This window comes from Panthera leo, chromosome A2, assembly GCF_018350215.1.
Source record: "Panthera leo isolate Ple1 chromosome A2, P.leo_Ple1_pat1.1, whole genome shotgun sequence".
In the NCBI taxonomy this organism is placed as follows: domain Eukaryota; kingdom Metazoa; phylum Chordata; class Mammalia; order Carnivora; family Felidae; genus Panthera; species Panthera leo.
In genome coordinates this window covers 16434181-16455898 of record NC_056680.1, presented here as the reverse complement: position 1 = coordinate 16455898, position 21718 = coordinate 16434181, and the positions used below count along the sequence as shown (strand labels likewise).

General features: G+C 40.5%; 1 protein-coding gene across 5 annotated transcripts in view; it reads left to right on the top strand.

Moving 5' to 3' along the window:
* Window positions 1–242: 242 nt before the first annotated feature.
* Window positions 243–21718, top strand: part of SETD2 (SET domain containing 2, histone lysine methyltransferase) — a 123021-nt gene continuing 101545 nt past the window's right edge. For 4 of the 5 annotated variants that reach the window (XR_006199820.1, XR_006199819.1, XR_006199821.1 and 1 more), the window contains exon 1: window positions 243–410. Coding sequence is in view for 1 of the 5 variants with exons in the window: in XM_042929138.1 (XP_042785072.1) it covers window positions 340–410 (71 nt within the window). In the remaining 4 variants the exon portion in view is untranslated. Of the gene's footprint in view, window positions 411–891; window positions 3266–21718 lie in introns of those variants that run through there. The other variant, XM_042929139.1, reaches the window with a different exon arrangement.

Here is a 21718-nt window from a genome sequence, read left to right as displayed (position 1 = left end):
CTCGGGCCGGCCGACCCGCCCCCGCCTGGGGGTCGCCCGGCAGCTGCGGGAGCGCCGACTGGCGGCGGACGCGCGGCCCGTGCGTGTCCCTTTAAGGGGCCGGGCCTGTGCGGCTGAGGGGCTGGCGGGGTGCGCGTCGCTCCCCGTGTGAGTGTGTGGGGGAGAGAGCGGCGGGCGGGCGGGCGCCGGAGGGAGGGAGGGAACGAGCGAGCAAGCGACGCGGGCCGCCCCTGCCGCCGCCGCCGCGGTCGGACCAGCGGCCTCCTCCCCTCCCCTCCCCTCCCGCGCGTCGCCCTGCCGCGGGGAGGGGGCTCGCGTCGCCGCCTCCAGCCGCTCCCGATGAAGCAGCTGCCGCCGCAGCCGCCTCCGAAGATGGGGGATTTCTACGACCCCGAGCACCCGACCCCTGAGTAAGTATCAGCTCCGCGGTCTCCCGCCGCCTCGGCCCGAACCGAGGGCGGCGCGTCCTGACGGGCGGCGGCGCGGGCCGGCGCGAGGAGTAACGGGCCCGCGGTGTACTCGCGCGGGCGGCGTGGGGAGCAGGCCCGCGCCGCCGCCTCGCCCGGGCCTCCGCGGGTCGGCGGTTGGGCCCGGCGTTGGCGCGGCCGGTCGCGTCGCAGCGGCGGTTGGGCCGGGCCGGTGGGGGAGGGGCGGCCACGGCCTCCGCCGCCGCCGCGTCCTCACCGACCCGGCCGGCCCGTGGCTCGGCGGTCTCCTCCGGCTTCCCGCGAACCCCTCAGGCCGCGCCGCAGGCGCAGGGACCGAGGCGGAGGAGCTGCCGGTGTCGGAGTCAGCGAGAGGGCACCGGCGAGGGTAGGCCGCGAATCCCCGGGCTCGGGTGGAAGCCCGGCCCGTCGCCCGGCCTGTCGCCCGGCCTCCCGGAGACGGCGGCTCGGACCGGAAGGGCCTAGCGTGCGTCGCTCGGCCGGGGTCCGTGGAGGGTCCGCGCTGCACTCTTGGGTTTTTTTTTTTTTTCCCCCCTTTTGGAACTCGATCCCGGCCTCGCAGTGCTTCCGGCTTCAGCTTCTGCACCTTTGGCACTTGGGTTTTGTAATGGTGGCGAGGTTTGTGTGGCCCCGATGTTGAGGTGACACCGGGTTTGTTTTTCCGCCTGAAAATGAAAGCCTTCGGAGGGGCATACGTTCTCTTCCAGATTGTGGGATTTGCACACTTTGGGACACTACTTCCTTGGTAACAGGAACCTTTTACCCTAAACGGATGACTTTCTACCGCTCATAAAGACTTAAAAACTGAGGATCGTGTGAGGATTCTCTAAAGAGACAGCGTTCCAGAAAACTGAAATAGTTTTGCCCGGCCGTATTTTTTCAGACTTGGAGAATTTTTTTTTTTTTTAACACATTTCTGTGGAGGGCTGTAGCTGCTACTGTATCCAATACCTCCGAGAGCTTCCACTCCAGAGCCTGGATTCACTTCTTTCCCTCCGCCCTCACAAGACTATTGTTTTAAAAAGCTATTCTTAAACTCCATTTGCTGGTGTTGGTCGGAGTCTACCTAGAGATATGAACGTACGACTCTTTGCAAACTTAACGGTTGGTAGGGGTTTCGGTTGAAACTGTCACTTTTTGTCAGCAGAATGATTCCAAGAGATTTGCTCTTTTGACACATTTTACCTTAGCTCTGCTATGGCTTTTTTTTTTTTTTTTTTTTGGAACTCTTTGCCCGAGGCTTTGCAACTTGGTCCAGTCACGTCTGGATCTTACTTTTAGATTTAGTTGCAACCCAGAAGGATTCTGCTGGGGTGTTGATGGTTTCTGCACCGAAAGAGAAGTACTTACGCTACCCTTCTTAACAAACCCAACTTTTACGACAGTAAGTTGGCCCTACATGGCTTTATCCTTTTATGGGTTCCTTGCTTTTAGGTTAACATTACCTTGATTAGGTTTGTTTTGATTTACTGCACAATCCTCAGTCCAGTGACAGAGCTCATGTTATATAGGCTTTTGGTGTGAGACTTGGAAAACCTCAAACAGCTCTGTATCATGATCCAATAAACACTTATTGAACAGTTGTCTGGTACAAAATAACATGCTATCCCTTGATCCGACTAAATGCCTGCTTCCAGTTTTTACTTGGTTGTGTGGTGAAGTTCACAGGCTTTAAGGATCACATCCTTCCACTTTCTTGGGAAAACATTTTTCATATTGTGTGGCAAAATGGACTCAGAAGTGCATCTTGGATGGACCTACGTGGGGAAGAATCAAGAATGTTTATTGTTTTACACAAGGTCTTGAGAGTTTTTATTTTCACTGCTTTTCTGTTGTTACTGCTTTGGATTTCTAAGTGACTGAGTTCCAAAGGGGTGTGTGTGTGTGTGTGTGTGTGTGGGTGTGTGTGTGTGTGTGTGTGTGTATTAACCTGCATGGAGTATATAAAGAATTGTAAAATGTCTTCTGTTATAACGTAAGAACTAGAGGGGATCCTCGTCGGCATCCTGGACAGTGTCACTTGTCTTTCAGGTGCAGAAACTGAAGCCTAGAGAGTGAAGTGACAGGAAACCCTGTTGAGGTAGTATGTGTACGCTGCCAGTCAGTCATGATACTCCTGCATAGACAAGAGCACTACAGTGTAGGGGTAAAGAACTCGGATTTCGGAATCCGACATACCTGGGTTTGTACACTTGTTGAACCTTGGACAAGTGACTCCATGTCTCTAAGCTCGGGTTTTCCCATCTTTGCAGTCAAATGCTCTACCCCTGAGCTCTACCCCCAAGGTTTTCCCATCTTTGAAATCGGGATCGTGACTGGTAGCGACCTCCTAGGGCTTTTGGGAGGATTGAATGAACATTATGTGTGAAAAGCCCTGGGCACAGAGCGTGGCATCTGCAAATGCTTCTCTCTGGGGTTATCAGGGAAAACTTAAAAGAGGTAGGATTGTAAGTCAAGCTTGAAAAGATGAGGTGGGCTTGAGGGGGTGACATGACCAAGTGTCCCTTTTAGACTTTAGGTAGTTTGAAATGGTTCTTTGACACGGGAAGAAATTGAGGCACAGCATGTGAATTTAGTTTGATCGAAGAAACAGTTGGAGCCTGATGTTCTGTGTTTGTCTTGCACTCACTCTTTAATCAGGCACAGCTGTGAGACCTGGCTTTTTTCCTGTGGCATATAGGATTGTATTTCAGGTGAAAATGGCTGTAATCACCTGAGTATCTGTGCGCTAGGTGTTTGCTGTCGGGGCCAGGTGTTGAGGACGCTGCAAATTAGATCCAGTTAAAGTCTTCAAGGAACTTCTCTAATGAGAGAGACAGGCAAGTACTTAACAATGATAGAAGTGCTGTTCTTTGAACATATGCGTATTTTGTGCCAGACACAGGCACGCTAGGGGTGGGTGGTATAAAAAACACGCAAAATTTTGGCCTTATGGGCACCCCTCCTAGTGAGGGGTGCTGATGAATAATATAGAATGTTCAAAGGTAAGTGCTTTCTTTGCAAAATGGAGCAGGGTAAGGAGGATCCAGAATTTCTGGGGAAGATGTTATAGTTTAAAATGGGGTAGACTGGGTGAACCTTCTTGAGAATGATATTTAGGCAAAAAGGGACAGGGATTAGCTGTGTTCATATCTGGGGTGAAAGCATTCCAAGCAGAGGAAATCGTTCCAAGGTGCTGAGGCAGACCTAGTGAGTTCTGCCTGGTGTGGCTAGAATGGAGTGAACAAAAAGAGTGATATAACTTGGGTCAGGGTGGGGCGTAGATCTCACAGTGCTTCGTAGAGCCATTTTAAGGACTTTGCCCAGAGTTTTCAATAGAGGAATGACATGGTCTGTTTTCAGCTTCAGGCAGGGGGGAACAGCAAAGCAAGGAGACTTGAAGCTAGCAATCTGGGAGAGAGATGCTGGTGACTTCTAAAGTGGTAATAGGACATGGTGAGAAATGACTGGATTCAGGATACACATTGAAGATCAAACCAGTATGGTTTGTTAATAGATCAGATGTGGCAGATGAGAGAGGAGCCAAGGATGATTCCCAGGTTTTTGGTCTGAGCAGTTAGAAAGATGGGATTTGCGATCAACCAAGGTAGGTATGACTTCGTGACCAGACCAAGTTTGGGAAATAGATTAGGAATTCAGTTTTAGACATGGTAACTTTGGGATGCCTGTTAGACATTTGGGTTGAGTTGATATCCAGGTCAGACCCTGGAGTTAAGGGAAATTGCCTGGACTAGAGATGTATTTTGTGGTCATTAACTTAGTATTCAGAACCACAGCATTGGAAGAGATCACCAAGGGGGCCAGTATAGAAGGAGACAAGAACCTGGGAGTGATCCCTTTAAACTGCAGTATTAAGAAGCTTTTGTTATATAGTGTGCCTTACATGGAAGGCATCCATAAACTTAGGGAGGGAAATTACCTCTTTACTACCTCTAACTAGGAGTTAGCACTTTTTTAAATTACCGATGTAAACAGCAAACTACAGTACTATTAGCAGTACTTGTGATTTTACTACTAGACAGGTCACAGATATTTTGATATGCTGTGGTTATTGTAGATGTCTCAAAATACTGTTGATGTTTATCATTACATCCAAGTTATAGTAGACATCTACCACTACTACATTGTTAAGAAGTATATATATATTACTGTATCACACATTGGGGGTTTTTGTCCTCCATGTAATTGGTTTCATTTATAATATATATTTTATGCATTTAAAAATATTAAACTGAGAAGAAATCTACAGGCTTCATCAGACTGCTAAAATGGTCCAAAGAACAAAAAGAAGTTAAACTTTGGGCTCTGGAGCCAATGGTTCCTGGTTTTAGAATTTCACCTCTTAATAGCTTTATGAACCTGAGCGAGTTTCATAATTACTCTCTGCTTTGGAGTCATTATTTACAAAGTGGGGGATCATAGTATTTTCTGTGAAAGGTTTTGTGAGGACTTAAAGATAAGGACAGTGTTAGATCTTTTATGATTAGCATTGAATGCATCTAGGAAGAAGAGTACTTTACAAGGCACCATGATAGGAAAAGCATGGTGAATTTAGCCAAAGTTTATTAACTGGGAAAAAATATTTCTACGTGTTCTAATAAAATACAAAGCAGTGAGATTATTCAAATGCTCATAAAATCCTTGTAATTCACCCTAGAGTGGGAATAGAGATACCTCAGGAAGCTATCTAAGAGAAATATTTCTGGGAAAATTTCCTGGTTAGAAAGCCTGATGAACTATCCTAGTGCTTAGAACAGAGTATATACCTCTCCAGTATTCGTGTTCCTCTTTGCTCTTTTTTAGATTTCAGGCGGACCATTCTTCTGACACATTATGTCTTTAGAAAGGTATCAAGCAACTGTTGATACAGTTGTGTTTTACTAAGAAATGTTCAAACTGCCAAGACCTCCTTCATATATATAACATTATCAGCCAATCATACTTTTGTAGTTTCCTCAGTGGGAGTTTGATATACCCAAATCTTTTTTGCCATTTTTTTTTATTGTCCTAATTGATTCCCTTTTAAAAATAGAAATGTATTATAATTTAGTCTTTAACAGATACGTAAAATTTTTCTTGACTTGATAATCTGTGTTTTTCTGTGAGCGTTGTCAGTTTTTGAAGAGAAGCTAGAATAGTCATATGCTGGATGACAAAGGATGACTAGCCTGGGTTACAGAATCAAAAGTTGACGTTCATTTCTGTTAATTCTTCCAGAGTACCGTAGAGTACTTTATTTTGTAATGCACTAAGAGCTATTATTATAATAAGGCCCTGTGAGACCATTCATATTAGAAACTGAACCATTACATCTGGAGGCACCAAACATCACGTTTAGAACCCTTCCTTTCTATTTGAGAGAAATCTACTCTGGAGTGGGGGAGGCATTTTATTCTGAAAAAATTTCAAACTTACAGAGAAGTTGTAAGAATAGTATAATGAGTGTCCATATGCTGTTCATCCACATTAACCGGTAATTGAAAGTTTGTCCTATTGACGTATCTTTCTATATAAAAAAATAAATATACATGTGTTTATTTTTGTCTGAATCAAGTTGGAAACATCAAGACCTTTCACCCCTAAATATCTTCATTACCTTAGAAGAAGCTTTCTCTCAGATAACCAATGTACAGTAATCAAATTCAGGCAATTTAATATTTGTACCTATACTGTTAACTGATAAAATGTTTGTATTTAAATTTTGTCAGTTGTCTCAATAGTGTCCTCTCTTTTCAGTGTAGGATTACAAATTTCTTTTAATTGTGATGCCTCTCAGTCTTTAATCTCTGAGGAGAGAGCTTTAAATTCAAGCTTTGGAGGTACTTTATTATTGTCTTTGTACTTACCACAATTGTGATATTTCAAGAACAATAAAAGTGTCTGGTAGTATGTTTTAAATAGTTTATTTATTTATTTTTTTTAACTACCAAAACCATGGATGCTTATTGCAAAAGGGTAGGATAGTGCAGACGTCTATAGAAGAAAAAGTAAAAACCCACCCTTAGCGTTTCGTCCCTGCTCCATCTCTCCAAATTCCACGTCCAAGAGGGTAACCAGTACTAACAATGTAGGGTATACCTTTCCAGACCTTTTCCTTTTGTTTTTTTGTTGTTATTTAAGTGGAGTCCTACTACATATATCATTCTGTCTTTTTTCTACATACTGTATTCTCTGCATATTTGCATTTACAGGTAAGATATACTTACCTTTTTTAACAGGCAATATTGAGTTGCTTTATTTTCTTAAGGTGTCTGGTTGTCATGTTAAGCAGTTTAAAAAGGCCTTGGGACATGTTGTGCTGTGTGGAAGGGGTCTCCTTGCAAATATGTTTCCCCACAGGGTGAGTGTATCTGGTAATTTATAATAGTATTTCACGATTTTGTGTAGACTTTGACTCCTATACTTCCTTGCTTTTAAAAAATCTATTGTGTATACTTATTTCTATTTGTCCTGTCTGGTGCTGGTGGATTAAGTAGTTTTTATTTCTGCCCTACTTAGATGAGTTGATTGGTTATTTTAAAAAGAAAACTCGAGGCATTTAAGTACAGTTTTTTGAAAATAGTTGGTTTGAAGCTGGCCAACTGAAAATTCAATAGGTTTGTTGTTTTTCATAATGGGATTTATATTTGGAAGTCTACTTTCATGGATTCAAATGAGAGGGAGTTTACCTTGTGTAATTTTTGGTCACTGTGTGCTAGTAAAATGTTGTATTTGAGTTCCTTAGGTTTGGAATTCACGTATAATGTATTTTAATTTGACAATCTTTTATCTTTTTTTTTTTTTTTTTAACTCTAGCTAGTGGTTACTTCAGTGCCTTTTCCAGCTAAGCAAACACATTGGTCATTTAGATGGAAGTTGGTCTAAATTCTTAAAGGTGCTTTTTAGAGTGCTTTTTCTGTCAGATGCTAACATCTCACAGGTGATTATATCGTTGGGTTGGTGTGGGTGTTGATAGGAGTGTGATCATGCTGGGAGGTCTGCTTTTGGGAGCACTGCTTGTGGGCTTGCAAGAGCCTGGAGCAAGTGGTGGTTTCTGACTGTAGTTCTTTCTGCTGCCACTTCCTGCCAAATGCACTTAGATTCTCTTTGGGGAGAATTGGTTGTATAGTAATCACCGATATTTGCTTCATGATTAGCTCTTTGTGGAGACCCATGGATTAATTCTACTTTGAGTCTTTTGTCTGATATTTGGCCTCTTAGTGAATGGTTATTAATTACATACTTTCTACTTTAGTAGGCAGATGCTGCCAGGTTTAAAATTTTTATGAATTTTGTGTGAATGTAAAGTAGAGCTAATATTTTTCATAAATTACATAGATGGCTGCAAACTCTTTCTGTGGAAATCCATTTATTCTGATCTGGAGCACACACAGACTTCCTAAAATTACTTAGTTAAAAATATAACTCTTCCATTATTTTATCAATTCTAGACCAGAGTATCTGTATCAACTATAAAACATAAGCTACATGTTTTATGATGCTACTTTTGTGCTAAAAATTACCTAAAGAGATGAATTTTGTTGACATACAGTAAAACTTTTTGTTAGTAATAGGTGAAAATATACTCCTAAAATTTTCCCCAAGATAACCTTAATAGGTATGCTCTTTAAGCTTAAGTTTACCACGTCCTTTAATAAATAGTTTATTGTATAATTCAGGAAGCCAATTGTCCCAATCATGAAAAGTATAATATAGCCTTTCTGGAAGATTAACAGCAGTTTGTGTAACACAGTAATGTTAATAGCTGAATATTAACACATTGAAACAGTGGTAGTTAAATAACTAATGTTTCCCCAATTATAATAATGCTTGCATTCATTACAGAGACAGTGAGACTACCAAGAAATACTTGATGCCCATCTTTATTTGACTACTTATTAGAGAAGATAACAATAGTGCTAGAAGATATGAATTGGGGCAGGAGTTAGAACCTGGCTGTGATAGAGAACATTTTTTCAGCTATGCATATGATAGCTACAAAATTTGTTAGCTGGGTGCTTTTGTGAAATGTACCCATTGCTTAAGTATTTTTGTTCCCATCATTACTACTTTCCCACATAAATATTTTAAAAGGTAAGTTTGCATGCATGTGCATTTTTATAATTCTCCAACTTTTAAGATACCTTAGGTGATTGCTAATATGAAGCATCAGGAAAGGCTAAACATTTCATTAGAGCTGTCTATCAGCATTCATGCATTCTCTTGCTCCTTTTAGACTTGTTTGGTTCTATCTATTGCTAGGACCCAAGGGGTTTTGTCTCATGTACTCAAAAATCCAAGGAACGTGAGGAATATGTTATGGAGACTCTTTTTTTCTAAAAAAATTTTTTTAAATGTTTATTTTTGAGGGGGAGAGAGACAGAGACAGACAGCACGAGTGGGGGAGGAGCACAGAGAGGGAGACAGAATCTGAAGCAGGCTCCAGCCTCTGAGCTGTCAGCACAGAGCCCGACGCCAGGCATGAACTCGTGAACCACGAGATCATGATCTGAGCTGAAGTCGGACGCTTAACGGACTGAGCTACCCAGCGCCCCGAGACTTATTCTTCTAAAAAGAATCTCAGTAACCATTGGGTACAGAGTAGTATGTGCTTAGTAAAAGTTTGAGTTGACCTGATTCTTCGTAACGGTCATTCTAATTTTCTGATAGAGTGAATAGCATCATTAATAATTACTGGCATCTTTTGTAAGACATTCTTAAATAACTATTGCATTAGGACACAGAAGGTCAGGGAATTGAGGATGAGTTGAGCTAATGAATGTCATTGGTGATCAGAGAACTTTTTATGCTTCTTTCATTGGTCCTTGTGGAGACAGACTGATGAAAATTGTAGATCTCATGCTGGTGGCTTGAGAGAGAACATGAGTTGCTTCCTAAGGTTGGATAACCTATTGTGTTTTGTGCTAGACTAGTATTTTTCCCCCAGCTTTTTTAGTGGTTAGTTTTATATTTGTCTTTTCTCCAGGATGGATGCTCTATTTAAACTATGCCCTTTACCCTTGCTTTACCCTTGCTTAGTTGTCTTTCTATTCAAATCCTTCAGATCAACAGTCTCATTTATCTCTTTATGACTGTTGGGGCCAAAAGAAAATGATGAAACTACAGATGTGGCGATAAAGAGTGTTTTTGGGTATACGTTAAGGATGCGACACTGAAAAATGATAGAAAATTTGATCCTCTAAAATTGAGGCTTTTGGGGCACCCAGGTGGCTCAGTCCGTTAAACATCTCACCGGCTCAGGTCATGATCTTGCAGTTCACGGGTTCGAGTCCTGTATCGGGCTCTGTGCTGACAGCTCAGAGCCTGGAGCCTGCTTCAGATTCTGTCTCTTCCTCTCTCTGCCCCTCCCCTGCCCGTGCTCTTTCTCTCTCAAAAACAATAAACATTTAAAAAAAAAAATTGAGTCTAAATAAAGGGGGGCGCGCCTGGGTGGCTAAGTCAGTTGAACGTCCAACTTTGGCTCAGGTCCCAATCACACAGTTCATGAGTTTGAGCCCTGCATCTGGCTTGCTGCTGTCAGCGCAGAGCCTGCTTCAGATCTTCTGTCCCCCTCTCTCTGCCCCTCCCATGCTGACCCTCTCTCTTTCAAAAATAAACATACAAAAAGAAATCTTTAAAATTGAGGCTTTTTTTCTCTAGGATAGCTGATGCTTTTTATACTGAGAAAACTGAAAATTTTATATGCTAAGCCTTAAAATTATAAGAAATTTATAATTTTCTTGGAAGAAAATTATAAAGTTATATTCAGAGTTGGTTTTTTTTTTTTCCATTATAATCAAACCTTTTAAACCTGATGTTAAGAAAAACTAGCTGAATTGAACTCTTGACTATTCAGCTAACATTTGTTGAATGCCAACCTTGTGATAAGGCTACAGAAGTAAGTACAGTGAGCTATAGCAGGGACATCTAACCCAGACTGGTAGAATAGAGGGGTAGATAGTTGGGGAGGGCTGCTCAGAGGATGTATACTTAGTCTGAAAGAATGGGAGTTAGGCAAAAAGGGTGAATGGAGGATGCTCTAGGGTGACACTGAAGGGTAGGGTACATAGGGAAGATTGTCCCTATGTCCATTTCCTGTTAAAGATTCCTCTGCATTTGCCCCATTGTAAGCGGCTGAGCGGCACAAGAGGTGTCTTATGTAGGGAGGCCTTATTACCTTACCTAATGACTTCTCATTCCTCTGGCTTCCCCTGTTTTTTCCCCTTGACTCACTCATTACCGTGGTTTACCATGGCTTACCATGGCTGTGATTGTAAAGGGCATGGAAAATTGTGTCTCTCATTTTATAGATAAGAGAGGAAAAGAAGGCCTAAAGAAATTCAAGGTATGCTCACTAGTTTTGTGGCAGTACCACAACTTGAGCAAGGTCTCTTTGTTTAACAATTTGTCAAAGACTAACTTTTTAATGATACTAGGGAATACCATTTATATTAGCTCTGCCATTTATAATCAATTGGATATCAGTATTCTGAGTTAACTTATTTTCCTAGGAGTCTTCTGGATTAGTCTTGAGGTGCTTAAAATAATTTAATTTGGAGGGTGCAGGGGATTCCCTCCTTAAGTTATTTCTTTTCTCCAATTTTGCAAATACATACGCTAGAGGATTAGAGGGCTGAACATCAGTCATCTCAGCAAAAGGTACACTGGATATGTGGATGATCCAGATCTGCTCCTTTGGCCAAGTGCCTTAAGTAGTCTGAAATCTTCATTGGAAATGAGCTTCTAGGAATTTTTAATCCCATGAGAAACTGCAGCCTTTATGTCATTCCGTATATTAAGGAAAACCAGAAGTACATAGGTAGATAACTTGCCTTTGTTAAGAGAGCTAGTAGGAAGAGAAGGTACACACCCCAGCTAATACACCAGATCCCCAGCACCACAAGCCTGGCAGTGTGCAAGTAGCCCAGACAGGCCACGCCACCCCACAGTGAATCCCGCCCCTAGGAGAGGGGAAGAGAAGAGGGCTAGTAATTTTTGCCTTCGTGTCCTGCATAATACTGCACTGCTGTTTGTGCATTTGCCTTACCAGTTCATGCTCTGTCCAAGTGATGAGGTAGTTCTAGTTCAAGGGTTCTCTTAGGACTTTAACTCAAGGTTTTGGGACAAATGGACACATCTCACAAGTAGTGATAATGAACATATTTGTGAGACCATAAGATGCCAAAGAGACATCATTCCTTGTTTCTGACACTAGGGAATCAAAGTAGTTATGGCTTAATGGGAGAGACTGTGTTATCATGGCTACTGTGAAATAAACTTGTATGTAGCTTGCTTAGATGTCTATAGATATTTTTTCTATTTGAATTGTTTGGGAAATGAGACCATTATTACTCTTAACTTGTTCTAATTTGAACATCACGACCCTAACTTAATGATTCTCTGATCCAGAAATTTGTATCATTCAAGGTTAATTTAAAAACCAATGCTTAAGTCATGGAGCTGAAAAGTAAAAAAAAAAAAAAATAATAATAATAAAAAATAAAACAAGGGTTGGTGTAAACTATGGCTCACAAGCCAAGTCTGGTGGACCACCTATTTTGTACCTATGAGCTAAGAGTGGTTTTTACATTTTTTTTTTTTTTTTTTTTTAATTTTTTTTTTTTTCAACGTTTATTTATTTTTGGGACAGAGAGAGACAGAGCATGAACGGGGGAGGGGCAGAGAGAGAGGGAGACACAGAATCTGAAACAGGCTCCAGGCTCTGAGCCATCAGCCCAGAGCCTGACGCGGGGCTCGAACTCACGGACCGTGAGATCGTGACCTGGCTGAAGTCGGACGCTTAACCGACTGCGCCACCCAGGCGCCCCAAGTTTTTACATTTTTTAATGGTGGGGGATAAAATCAAAAGAATACCTCGCGACATATGAAAATTATATGAAATTCACATTTTACTACTTATAAATGAAGTTTTGTTGGAACACAGCCACACACACAAAAACCAACCTCCCCACCCCCCTCCACCCCCCCCACCAAAAAAACCCAGTGCTTATTTTTATGGTATTATGTAGATAGAAAGAAGATATAAAAGGTTGGTGAATGCTTAAATTGAGCCTAGATCATACTTTGATGAAATTTCTTGGTTAGTAAATTTTCTAATCTTTTGTTTTCATCAAAAGAAAGTTTGAAGAGGGTAAGTAACATTGTTTTCTCTCCATGGAGTTTCAGATTAGTTCTAGTTTAAGCCTAGGTTTAAACTAAATTGCTTTTGAGCTCATCAACAAATATCATACTTTGATTTTGTAAGAGGTGTGGTCTAGAATAGGGGTTGGCAAACTAGCCAGTGGGCCAAGTCCAGCCTTGCCTGTGTTAGTACAGACTATGAATTAATAATAATTATATCTTTTAAGTGGTTAAAAAAACTGAAAGAATAGTATCTTGTGACATGTAAAATGATATGACATTGGAGTTTTTATGTCAGTAAATAGAGTTATTGGAGCACAGCCACACTCATTCAGTTATTGTATATGGCTGCTGTCACACAAGAGTTGAATAGTTGTGACAGAGACTGCATGGCCTGTAAAGCCTGAAAAATTTACTTTCTGGCTCTTAATAGAAAATTTGCCTATACTTGCTCTAGAACACTGATGAAAAAAATCATTTCCAAGACTGCTTATGTAAAGTTTTAAGTTAGGTTAAATTTTCAGGAAAGCATGGCCCATCCTAGTTTTATGCTTTTTTAGAATGTCTTGGAAAGAAGCTCATTGTACCCCAACTTGGCATTAGTGATGAATATCACAGTGATACTAGAATAATTCTAAATTGGGGGCGCCTGGGTGGCTCGGTCGATTAAACGTCCGACTTCGGCTCAGGTCATGATCTCACGGTCCGTGAGTTCGAGCCCCGTGTCGGGCTCTGTGCTGACAGCTTGGAGCCTGCTTCAGATTCTGTGTCTCCCTCTCTTTCTGCCCCTCCCCTGTTCATGCTCTGTCTCTCTCTGTATCAAAAATAAATAAACGTTAAAATTTTTTTTTTAATTCTAAATTATTAGAAACTTTTAAGAAGAAGCTTTAAACTTTCACGTTGTTTTTCTCTATATCAGTCAGAATATAGAATTTAATGTAAAGAATTGGTCAAAAGGGTTTTTGGAGAACTGAGAAAATGAAAAGGGGACTCTGAAGGTAGTAGTGATAGAAAGGCAGGAAGTAACTACCCATCTTAGCGCTGAGAGGAAAAATGGAAAAGGGTTTGGTTCCCAGAACCCAGAAGCTTGGAGTAGGGCCCCTTGGAGCTGAGATCTCTGAGGAAAGGGGTATTGGACATGCTGGTGTCTGAGGAGTTGCAGTCAGGCTGGTCTGGGATTACGGAAGAAAGGTAGAAACTGGAATCAGCGCCAGGGAGAAGCGTATTTGTGGATCAATACATGTGGGAACTGTGCCCAGTAGGAAGGAACAAGTTCCCTCCTACCTTTCCAGCTTTTCAGTCTTCCTCTAGCACATGCTATTTGTGTCAGAGGAGCAATGTAGTTTACTGTCACAAGAGTGTAGAAAGTGGGGGCCGGGAGCTGAAAGTATCTTAATAGAGGACAGATGGTCTAAACATATTGAAACATTTCTCAAAGCTCCAGGTAAGAAATGATTCTAGTATGTTTTCAGGAATCTGGGAAGGTAAAAAAGAAATTCAAAAAGAAGATTTTTGATATATTTTTTAAAATATTTATTTTTGAGAGAGAGAGTGCAGCAGAGAGAGTGACAGAAGTTCTGAAGGGGGCTCTGCGCTGACAAGCAGAGAGCCCCATGTGGGGCTCGAACTCACAAACTGTGAGATTATGACTTGTGCCGAAGTTGGATGCTTAACTGACTGAGCCACCTGGGTGCTCCGATGTTTTTTTTTTAAGTTTATTTATTTTGAAAGCATGTGCAGAGTTTGCTAGGGGGAAGGGCAGAGAGAGAGGGAGAGAGAATCCCCAAACTGATAGTGTGGAGCCTTAAGCGGGGCTTGAACCCACGAACTGTGAGATCATGACGAACTGTGAGAACATGAGATCAATTGACTGAGCCACCCAGATGCCCCAAAAGGAAATTTTGGACAAGCATCGTGAAGTGTGTGTAGAGGCCTTTTTTTTTTTTTTTTTTTTAAAGGTCCTGATATCTGTTCCTCACACATTCTTTTGGAGGCATTGTTTTAAAGTAAAATCCTGGCTTTTGTTTACCTTGGTCTATAGGAATGAAGAATATCTGAACTTTGTTAGATAGCAGTAAAACCCTAACATATAAAAAATGGGGACTTTTTGTATATGCTTCAGTTTTGGATTTTCTATTACCTAACAGGAGAGTAAGTCCAGTTATCAATTATTAGGAAATAAGGGGTTCTAAATAGGATAAAGCCAATTTACACATCATCTAGTGTTTCTCAAACTGCCTGTAGTTTATCATGGATTGGTATACCTTAAAAACATACAATAAAAATGAAGTCCTAGAAAAATGAAGTGAAAAATTAAGAATCCAATGCCACTGGTTGAACAGTTTTGTATCTTCATTGTGGTGGTGGTTACATGAATAGTTTTGCATAGAGCTACTTGCACACACAAATGAATATGAATGCAGGTTAAAAAGAATGGTGAAAACTGAATAAGGTCTAATCTGGTGAACAGTAATGTAACAATGTAAATTTCCTGGTTTTGATATTGGACCCCAGCTCCGTAAGATGTCACCATTGGAGGGGGCTGGGTGAAGTGTACAGAGACTCTTTGTACTATTTTTGTAACTTCCTGTCAATCTGTAATTATTTCAAAATAAAAAGCTTAGAAAAGTATAAGCCAACTGATCACTGGTCAAGGTCAAATTGCTATAGAAGTTTCCAAACTCTGGTCTCAATTTCTGTACTTGTAGATATGTAACAAACTTAGCCAGTTGGCACTGGCCTAAAGACTACAGTTAAGTGTAGCTTTTCAACTTCTGTAGCTACTCTGTATTTTTACCATTCTCCTCAATCTCTCTACCTTTCACCTCCTACTTCTGTGTCTCTATTCATTTGTTTAAAATTATTTACTATGCACCTTTTTAGTGACAAGACCTGGGGATATAAAAATGAGGAAGGTCTTTGCTATTTATGCTTATTTTCTAAAAGCGGAGACTATTTTTTTTTAAGTTTATTTTGAGAGCAAGAGCATGCAAACAAGTGGGGTGGTAGGGGCAGAGAGAGAGAATCTGGAGCAGAACCCATGCTATCTGTGTGGAGCCTGACCTGGGGCTCAATCCTATGAACCGAGAGAGATCATGACCTGAGCTGAAATCAGGAACCGGAAGCTTAACTGACTGAGCCACCCAAGTACCCCAAGACTATTAAAAAAAATTTTTTTTTCTTAATGTTTATTTTTGAGAGACAAAGAGTGTGAGTGGGGGAGAGACAGATAGACAAGACACACACACACACGCACACAGAATCCCAAGCAGGCTCCAGGCTCCCAGCTGTTAGCACAGAGCCCGATGCAGGTTTTGAACTCATGAACTGCGAGATCATGACCCTAGCTGAAGTAGGCTGTTTAACTGAGCTACCTAGGCACCCCAAGACTATTTAAGTTTATTTTTATTTTGAGAGAGATAGCAAGTGGGGTAGGGGAGGCGGGGCAGAGAGAATGAGAATCCCAAGCAGGCTCTGCACTGTCCACACAGAACCCAGTACAGTGCCCGAACCCACGAACTATGAGATCATGACCTGAGCTGAAATCAAGAGCCGGACGCTTAACCAACTGAGCCATCCAGGTGCCCCGAAACTATTTTTTTTTTTTTAACTGAACTGTAATTGACATCAGTATCTTATTAATTTCAGGTGTACATCATAGTGATTTATATTTTTATGCATTATGAGTAAATGCTGTTGTTAAAGAATCTTACAAATATGTATCCAAATTGCTAACAATGCCCATTTATTTTGCGTATTAACTATGTGCCAGGCACTATATGGAGGATTTTATTTATTTTTTTTAAGATTCTATTTTTAAGTAATCTCCACACCCAACATGGAGCTCGAACTCACAACCCTGAGATCGAGGGTTGCATGTCCACCTACTGAGCTGGTCAGGTGACCCTACGTATGGAGGATTTTAAATTGATGTTCTCCTTGATCCTCTCTTTGAAGTAAATAGAGTAGTACTCTTTCAGCTTTATTTACTTAAGTTTTTTTTTATTTAGAGAGAGAGCTGGGACGGGCAGAGAGAGGGAGAGACAGAATCCCAAGTAGGCTCTGCGCTGTCAGTGCAGAGCTCAACACGTGGCTCAAACTCCTGAACCATGAGATCATGACCTGAGCGGAGACCCAAGAGTCTACCGCTTAATTGATTGAGCCATCCAGGTCCTATAGTTTTTATTTTATTTTATTTTATTTTATTTTATTTTATTTTATTTTATTTTATTTTTTTTAATTTTTTTTTTTTTTTAACGTTTATTTATCCTTGAGACAGAGAGAGACAGAGCATGAACAGGGGAGGGGCAGAGAGAGAGGAAGACACAGAATCTGAAACAGGCTCCAGGCTCTGAGCTGTCAGCACAGAGCCTGACGCGGGGCTCGAACTCACGGACCGCGAGATCGTGACCTGAGCCGAAGTCGGACGCTTAACCGACCGAGCCACCCAGGTGCCCCTATAGTTTTTATTTTAAAACATGCCACTTTTATGTTGAAAATCTTAGTTCCTAATGACATTAATGGAATGGCTTATTTGCTTTATCCATTTTTATGTGACAGTTTCAGTGGTAATACCAGTATTATTATAACAGACTACTAACAGTGTAAGATTTCTTTATGATTTTTTTTTTTTTTTACCTTCAGGATATATTCCAGGAAGGTATTTTTAGTCAAAATAGTTCAACTTTTCTTCATGTTTGTGCCAGTCACCAATTTGGTATAGTTTTAATAGTTTGAATTTCTAGAAATTATTTTTTTTATTTTCTCATTAAAAAAATGCATCATTTTACATGATTCCAAAGTTACTACAATAAAAGAATGTCCAAAGAGGCATAGCTTTCATTCTTATTTTTTTACCATGTCCTTTAACATGTAATAATTATGTTTAATTTTGGTTGAGTCTTCCATTTTGAACATAGAAGCACACAAAACATGCTGTTTTGTGTCTTGCTGTTCACTTAACAATGTATTCTGGAGATCATACCAGAAGAGTATACAGAGCTCTTCATCATTGCTTTTAATGCTGTGTACTGCTTCATTGAATGGATGTGGCAGAGTTACTCAAACACTCTTTTGATGAACATTTAGGCTATTTCCAGTCTTTTGCTATCACATGGATAACCTTTGCATTTTATTTTAACCTTCATTTTCCATGCATGAAAGTGTGAGGGGTGGTGCGTTGTTTTTTTTTTTTTTTTTTTTTTTTTTTTTTTAGTGCATTTAATTCACAATGATCTTACATTATCATCAGCTTTGCCTTGTAAGAATAAGTATTTCAGGGTTTGTTTTTGTTTTTAGGCATGGGTATCTTTGCCATACTTCTACTTGTGTTAGCTGACTTGAAACCTTTCTCTTTTACACCTCAAGCACTAATTTGCTATTTTGGGGAAAATACTAAAACTTCACAACAGTCAGAAAATAAATGGTGGCTATTATGTTTAAGGTGGTGTTCCTGAAGAAAACTGACCTTTATACCTTTTTGGTGTGTTTTGGTTTTGGTCTGGTGGTAATTTATTCTAGGAGCTTTCTGAGTTGCTGTATTCATTGTGTTACCAAAATTAAATGCAGCCCATGTAGATTTTTTTTTTTTTTAGATTTATGACAAACATGTGAAACGTGAAAAAATGAAATTATTTTTAGAAGCATTTTTAATATTAACACAAAAGAAAGCAGATTTATGAAAGAGAAAGATCCTGAATTATTTGTGTATAAAAAGAGAAACCTCTTTTGTCTCATGTGTAGATTTAATCACATGTTTTACTTTCATTGTTTTAATTTTGAAAGTGGATTTTAAAGAGCTAATTTGCATCAGCGTCTATAACCACATGAAGGAACTGACCACCATCTATTTTCCTGTTTCTGTTTAATGTGGTTAAGCAAGAGTAGGACTGGAAGACTGGCATTAAGTAGTCACCTGCTAAAATACAGGATAGGTACAGCTTTTTAAACATTAACTAGTTTATATCCTACAGGTCTGTCTATAGTTAGCCATCTCTCTCAGACTCTTGGTATGACACACCTTTCAGTATACTAGCTCTTCATAGAAGAATCTAGTCTGAAGTTGAGATGGGGGAAAAAAACCCGAATGATTTCTTGCATCCAATTTAGGAGTTGTTATAGACACATGACCATCAGGACTGTTACTCTGTTTCACGATACAGCCCCTTCTGTTGCTAGGTAGATAAGTTACTAGTACATTGAGTCAAAATACATTTCTCTGAAACTTTTTGCCCTTTGCTCCCAGTTCTGGGTAATAGCTAATAAATATTTGTTAAAGAGCAAGGGCTCTGCAGTCAAAAAAGCCTGGAACTTGTCTCTGTCACTTTGCTAGCTATGATGTTAGGTTTCTCCATATGCAAAATGAGAATACAAGTAGTACACCCTTCATAGTTTTGAGGACAAGCTAGATGTATGTAAAGCATTAAACCTACTACCCCCAAAATAGGAAACATTCTGTTAGCTGCTTGTAGTGGTGATGGTGGTCTAATGGGGCTGTAAGACAATAGTGTAACGTGACCAGCTCACTAAGAACTTATCCTCCACTCTTTCTGTTGTGGTTCATTGCCTGGTACTAAAATTGAATTTCAGCATTTATGCATTTCTGTGTTTTAAAGATTGTTTGGTACTGGGTATCCCCTCCCACATTTGCTCAGTGAGGAAAATAAAACAGGTAATTTGAGATTTAACCCCAAATAGTGAATAAAGGTAGTGAAATCCATTTGTTTTTATTTATTTTTAAAAAATGTATATTTATTTTGAGAGAGAGAGGGAGAGGGAATGCAAGTGCAATGAGGGGCGGGCAGGAGGGGGGGTGGGGGGTTGGGGGCAGGGAGAATCCCAAGCAAGCTCTGCACAGTGAGTGCAGAGCTCTGCATGGGGCTCAGTCCCATGAAATGTGAGATCACGACCTGAGCCGAAATTAAGAGTCAGCCACTTAACTGGCTGAGCCATCCATGTGCCCTGTGAAACTCATTTGTATGTAACAGGCCTTAAAATGTTCAAAATCACCATACACCCCAGTTTATGGGTTTTGGAAAAAGATTGCTTGAAGAAAACATAATTCACTTAATGCAGGTGCTCCTGCAAACTAATTTGGAAGACAAATTTAGAAACATTTCAGGTAAATATACAATTGTTAACATTTGGGATGATATTCTTACCTTCCCTCAGTGACTATGGAACTCTAAAGATCAGCTGTGTTTGTTTTACAAAGTGATTGCTTGTTTAAAGAAAATAAGTTATTAGCTTTAATCACCATAATATGTAGGTTCTCTATTTTTTACAGTTTATTGAATTAGAGAGTGAGCATGAGCAGGGACAGGCAGAGAGAGAAAGAAAGGAAGGAAGGAAGGAAAGAGAGAGAGAGAGAGAAAGAAAGAAAGAAGGAAAGAAGGAAAGAAAGAAAAAGAATCCCAAGCAGGCTCTATACTGCTAGAGAAGAGCCCGATGCAGGACTCGAACCCACAAACCACGAGATCATGACTTGATCTGAAATCAAGAGTCAGATGCTTAACCGACTGAGCCACCCAGGTGCCCCTGTAGGCATTGAAATGTCCCTTAAAAATGTCCCTGAAAAAAAAAAATTGACCCTTGTCTTTTAAGATGTTGGTCCCTAATGACAATTCACCCTCCTGCCTTTTTTTTTTTTTTTTTTAAGGTAAGGTATCTTTAAAGCTGTTTGACTAATGAGAGTGAAGAAAAAGATACAGATGATAGAGGAAAGGAAATAGGAAATACATCTTTGAGAAGGCAAGAGGATGGGGCATAGAGTTAAGTGATGGGATCTTCAATTGAGAGTGGTCAGGGTCATGGTAGTGATGGAGATTTGGGGTAGGGGGATGTGTGAAACAGGTACCTAGGAGAGTAAGGAAGGGAATTGAGTGGCACAAGTCATAGAGTTAGTGAATGGTAGGGACAGGATTCTGACCTAGGAATTATCAAAGTTTGATCTTTTTTGCTGTGTTACATTGCCGTCCTAATAAGCAAAGTAATAAATGCTGAAGAAGGTATGCTTTCATGAAGGACAGTCAGGAAATCGAGATGAGGTTGAGCTGAAAAAGGAAAATTAAAGAGAAAGCCCCCCCATTAGCCTTCTCATTTATGGAAATTATTATTACCTTGTATTATAGTTATTTGGTATACCTCTGTGCCATATTACTTCAAGTAAAGGATGAAATTCTGGGTAGGAACTGTGTATGAACTTGTTATCTTGCCCTAACAGAGTTAACACTGCCTTCAGAAGGATAGATCCTTAAATAATTGTTGAATAAATAGTCTTGTGATTGATAAGAGTACTGATACTTGTAGTTAAGTGTTGCCTTTCTAAAATAAGTCGTTGGGCAATCCATCAGTGTGGTTGTGTGCTGTTGAAAGACATGTTGTGGTGTAGTCTCCACATTGGCCTTAAGCCTCGCTAGCTCATGGTACGAAAACCTTGGCCTACAGAAGGATTACTCAGTTTGTTGAGAAAAGGTTTGCAAATGTGTGTGACCATAGGTGAGGCTGTGGCTGTGAGCTAGGTAGATATGATCTTTTGTAATAAAAATTTTACTTATGAAGACTTTCTCTCTGGTGTATTACTTTTCCATATCATTGAATATCTGAGGCATTTAGTCTTAAATGTAGGACACTGCAAGTGCCTAAACTGTGTAAATGTCAAAACCTGCCCGACTTCAGTGCATTCAGACTTCTTTTTCCATGACAGATGTTTTTGTTTGTACTTGTTAGGGAGCGGGTCACAGATTTAGCAACCTGAAATGGAAACAAATGGAGGGGGGAGGAGAGTGGCTGAAGCTATGAAATTCCAGGTCTTTCCTAATGGTGGAGATAGTGACTTTAGTACTTGAGAAGCGCTCTCTGTGACCCTTCCTTGGACCTGGGTGTATACGGCAAGCTACCTTTCTTCCAGGGAGCTCAGAGTACTACTTGACTATACCTCTGGGTGGGGTTGTGTTACAAGCAGTGTTGGGAAATGGTCTTCAGTTTGTCATTGGTGGCTTCCTTCCTTTTGTTATCGACACTTCTCTTACCTTTTTAGTTCTTCACACTACCCTGAGTCTGCAATTTCAGTCTAGTATAGGGTCTAGTTTTGATGTAGCTTATCCTCATCGCTGCTTTCCAGAATATGAATTTGGAACATTTGAGGTAGTGTT